The 1,310-nt window shown below is 25.7% G+C and overlaps 1 protein-coding gene across 1 annotated transcript in view; it reads left to right on the forward strand.

Moving 5' to 3' along the window:
* CBG07220 overlaps positions 1–1,310 on the forward strand; it is a gene marked incomplete at both ends in the record, with an annotated part of 3,249 nt that overhangs the window by 649 nt on the left and 1,290 nt on the right. The window contains one exon of the mRNA XM_045243138.1: positions 439–612. Within this exon, the coding sequence (XP_045093359.1) occupies positions 439–612 (174 nt within the window). The remainder of the gene's footprint in view (positions 1–438; positions 613–1,310) is intronic.

Consider the following 1,310-nt stretch of genomic DNA (forward strand, 5'->3'; position numbering starts at 1 on the left):
ATTCAGAAATTCAGAAATTCAGAAATTCAGAAATTCAGAAATTCAGAAATTCAGAAATTCAGAAATTCAGAAATTCAGAAATTCAGAAATTCAGAAATTCAGAAATTCAGAAATTCAGAAATTCAGAAATTCAGAAATTCAGAAATTCAGAAATTCAGAAATTCAGAAATTCAGAAATTCAGAAATTCAGAAATTCAGAAATTCAGAAATTCAGAAATTCAGAAATTCAGAAATTCAGAAATTCAGAAATTCAGAAATTCAGAAATTCGAAAATTCTGAAATTCTGAAATTCAGAGGTTCAGAAATTCAGAAATTCAGAAATTCAGAAATTCAGAAATTCAGAAATTCAGAAATTCAGAAATTCGAAAATTCAGAAATTCGAAAATTCTGAAATTATTAATTTTTTTTTCAGAATTTTTCAAATTTTTATTCTTTCAGAGCCATTATGAAGACCTGAAAAACGCCAAATTGGAGCTTTTAAAATGCAAAGAAGCCCTCTGGAAATTGGATTTTTCTCTGGATAATTTCAATGATTACCAACAAGAAATTTTCAAAAAATTAGAGAAAAAATGTGGAGAATTGGATTTCGAAATGGAAAAATTGCTGAAAAATGTGAAAAATTATAATAAGGAAATGGGAAAATGGATAAGGAAAAAGAAAATGTGGATGAGAAGTTTTTCGAAATGTCGAAAACTTTTGAAAGTTTGAAATTAGAAGCAGAGGAATTGAGAGATTTGGTGATTCAGGTAATTTTTTCAAAAGTATCATTTTCTGAATTTTTGAATTTCTGAATTTCTGAATTTTTGAATTTCTGAATTTTTGAATTTCTGAATTTCTGAATTTCTGAATTTCTGAATTTCTGAATTTCTGAATTTCTGAATTTCTGAATTTCTGAATTTCTGAATTTCTGAATTTCTGAATTTCTGAATTTCTGAATTTCTGAATTTCTGAATTTCTGAATTTCTGAATTTCTGAATTTCTGAATTTCTGAATTTCTGAATTTCTGAATTTCTGAATTTCTGATTTTCTGAATTTCTGATTTTCTGAATTTCTTAATTTCTTAATTTCTGAATTTCTGAATTTCTGAATTTCTGAATTTCTGAACCTCTGAATTTCTGAATTTCTGAATTTTTGAATTTCTGAATTTCTGAATTTCTGAATTTCTGAATTTCTGAATTTCTGAATTTCTGAATTTCTGAATTTCTGAATTTCTGAATTTCTGAATTTCTGAATTTCTGAATTTCTGAATTTCTGAATTTCTGAATTTCTGAATTTCTGAATTTCTGAATTTCTGAATTTCTGAATTTCTG

The sequence above is a fragment of the Caenorhabditis briggsae genome, assembly GCF_000004555.2.
Source record: "Caenorhabditis briggsae complete genome, chrII, whole genome shotgun sequence".
In the NCBI taxonomy this organism is placed as follows: domain Eukaryota; kingdom Metazoa; phylum Nematoda; class Chromadorea; order Rhabditida; family Rhabditidae; genus Caenorhabditis; species Caenorhabditis briggsae.